This window comes from Ascaphus truei, chromosome 3, assembly GCF_040206685.1.
Source record: "Ascaphus truei isolate aAscTru1 chromosome 3, aAscTru1.hap1, whole genome shotgun sequence".
Taxonomy (NCBI): Eukaryota; Metazoa; Chordata; class Amphibia; order Anura; family Ascaphidae; genus Ascaphus; species Ascaphus truei.
Window position 1 is genome coordinate 377,719,899 of NC_134485.1, and position 2,080 is coordinate 377,721,978.

The 2,080-nt window shown below is 43.6% G+C and overlaps 1 protein-coding gene across 1 annotated transcript; it reads right to left on the minus strand.

The window, feature by feature from the left end:
* Nucleotides 1-244: 244 nt before the first annotated feature.
* On the minus strand, nucleotides 245-1,624 carry LOC142490778 (general transcription factor II-I repeat domain-containing protein 2-like). Its single transcript, XM_075593196.1, has one exon. The coding sequence runs from the start codon at nucleotides 1,622-1,624 to the stop codon at nucleotides 245-247; it is 1,380 nt and encodes a 459-aa protein (XP_075449311.1).
* Nucleotides 1,625-2,080: the final 456 nt, after the last annotated feature.

Below are 2,080 nucleotides of genomic sequence, written 5' to 3' on the forward strand. Positions count from 1 at the left end.
CTGAACATTTCCATTGCAGAGTCAATAAGATTTGGATACTTTTCACGGTCTATACTCCTGTAGAATTCCTGCAGACTGCTTTCTCTGTGCTTATTTCTGTACTCCGTCGAAAACTGAAGATCAATAATGTTCAACTGCAACTGGAATGGCAATTCTGCTGGATCCACTAAAAAGGGATCTTCAATCATCCTCAATTTAATGTCTTCTTCGTTAGACAATGTGAGTCTTCTGTCAAATTCTTCAATCAGACCACCAATTTGCATAGCATATTTTGCTGAGGGATATGCTGTGCACAAGTGGGAAAGTGACACATTGCACCTTCCAACAGCTGACTTCTGAAAATCTTCAATCTCACTTGGAAAGCCTTCACTGCTGCATACAGTTGAAATATAAGCTTATTTTTTCCCTGAAGTTCAATGTTGAGGTCATTTAGATGTGTTGTAATGTCACAAAAGAAGAAAAGATCATGATTCCAGGACTCATCTTCAAGCTCAGGAAATTTTCTTGGTTCTTGTTCTAAGAATTGGACTACTTCCTCTTTCAAAGCAACGAAACGCTGGAGCACTCGACCTCGACTCAACCACCTCACATCCATATGGTAAAGTAGGTCGCTGCACTCGGCGTCTACCTCTTCCAGAAAAGCTCGGAATGTCCTATGTTTCAGTCCTCTAGAACGGAGGTAGTTAACAATAGAAACTACCACTGACTTTACATAATCAAACTTCAAAACTTTGCTACACAGAACCTGAAGATGTATAATACAGTGATGTTTGGTTATTTGTCTACCGATAAATTGTTCAATAAGAGTAACCGCTCCAACATGTTTTCCACACATTGCCGGTGCACCATCAGTACAAATGGCCACCAAGTTTTCATAACCTATTCCCAACTTATCATTCATGCACTTTATTACTTCAGTGGATATTTCTTTTCCAGTTGTCCGGCCTGTCATGGAGCACATACCAACCAGCTCTTCAGTAATTTCAAAGTTTCCATCAATACCTCGAATAAAAATAAGAAGTTGAGCCGTGTCCTTCAAATCTGTACTTTTGTCCATTGCGAGAGAGTAAAAGCGGAACTCACTGGCTTTGTGCTTCAACTGATCAGTAAGATTGGTGGAAATGTCCGCTATCCTCCTCTGTACAGTCATGCGTGATAGACTGACATTCTCAAATGTTTCCTTCTTTTCTGGGCATAACCCAGAAACACCAATCAGCATGCATTTCTTTATAAAGTCACCCTCAGAATAACTTTTTCCAGCTGCAGCAATTTCCCTCGATATTTCAAAGCTGACCTTGGTGGCCGCCTCGCTCTCGGTGTGCACTTTCTTGAAAACCTGTTGTTCTGCATCAAGACGTTTCACAAAATGTGCTGCTTTAATTTTCTTTTCATGTGCGTCCAAACTGGCCACTTCGGGATGTTTAGTCTCAAAGTGGCGCCGAATATTGTATTCCTTGGGAACGGCTACCTTTTCGCGACACACAAGGCACAGAAATTTGTCTCGGAACATAGTAAAAAAATATTTATTTGTCCATTCAGGGTTAAAAGATCTATTCTCCGATTCCAACTTTCTTTTTTTCTTGTCACTCATTGCAGCTGTAGTTGTTGGAAATAGGAACGTCATTGATGATGATAATAATTAATATTTTCACAATGTAGTCTAATTTCAAACAGATTTATATAGAAAATTATAAATGTCTTTTTTTAAAAGCCTGTCACAGCCCATTTCAGGTGCCCCCAAAACCCATATCGGCAGGCCCCACAACTCATATCGGCAGGCCCCACAACCCATATCGGCAGGCCCCACAACCCATATCGGCAGCGCCCCACAACCCATATCGGCAGGCCCCACAACCCATATCGGCAGGCCCCACAACCCATATCGGCAGCGCCCCACAACCCATATCGGCAGCCCCCACAACCCATATCGGCAGCCCCCCAGCCCATTCCATGTCAGCATCCCCCCCCAAATCATCACCCCCCCCAAGTCAGCATCCCCCCCCCCAAGTCAGCATCCCCCCCCAAGTCAGCATCCAGCGTATCCCCCCCCAAGTCAGCATCCCCCCCAAGTCAGCATCCC

Excerpts from the sequence above, each read along its gene's own strand:
- LOC142490778 (XM_075593196.1), bottom strand. The coding sequence starts at position 1,624 with ATGACGTTCCTATTTCCAACAACTACAGCTGCAATGAGTGACAAGAAA.